The following is a 538-nucleotide window of genomic DNA, read 5'->3' as shown; positions in this document are numbered from 1 at the left end:
CCTTGGGGGCCCCCCAGGTGGGGGCCCCCCCGCCCCTTCTGCTGGGGGCCCCCCTTCTGCTGGGGGCCCCTCTGCTGGTGGGGGCCCCCGGGGTGTTACAGTTGCTGCTATGTGTGTGCCTGACCTGGGGGGTGTTTATGTGGATACGGGATCGGGATCGGTGTTGGGATCGTGTGTGGGGTGTTCCTCGTGTATGTGTGGGGTGGGTGTTCCAACAACAACCAGCAGCAACAGCAGCAGCAGCAGCCGCAGCAACAGCAGCAGCAGCAGCAGCAGCAGCACCACACACACCGATCACCGCCGCGCCGCGAGCTCCTCCTCTCCCTCCCCCCCATCCCCCCCATCAACAGCAGCAGGAGCAGCAGCAGCAGCAACACAACCTTGTTCTTGTTCTTCTTACTATTACTACGGGGAGACAAAGGGGACTCGTCGCCACGGTTGGGGTACAGTATACAACGGAGACAGATTGCTGTGTGAGTGTGAATTTGTAAATGATATAGTTTTAGGTTATTATATCTGTTACCATCAATATAAAACT

The 538-nt window shown here is 58.2% G+C and overlaps 1 protein-coding gene across 1 annotated transcript in view; it reads left to right on the top strand.

The window, feature by feature from the left end:
• Positions 1-137: 137 nt before the first annotated feature.
• Positions 138-538, top strand: part of EMH_0032090 (Tyrosine kinase-like (TKL) protein, putative) — a gene marked incomplete at both ends in the record, with an annotated part of 3,964 nt that continues 3,563 nt past the window's right edge. The window contains one exon of the mRNA XM_013494599.1: positions 138-487. Coding sequence (XP_013350053.1) covers positions 138-487 — 350 coding nt within the window. The remainder of the gene's footprint in view (positions 488-538) is intronic.

The sequence above is a fragment of the Eimeria mitis genome, genomic scaffold, assembly GCF_000499745.2.
Source record: "Eimeria mitis Houghton genomic scaffold, Emh_scaff1215, whole genome shotgun sequence".
Classification (NCBI taxonomy): Eukaryota; Apicomplexa; class Conoidasida; order Eucoccidiorida; family Eimeriidae; genus Eimeria; species Eimeria mitis.
This window is presented reverse-complemented; position numbering and strand designations above follow the sequence as displayed.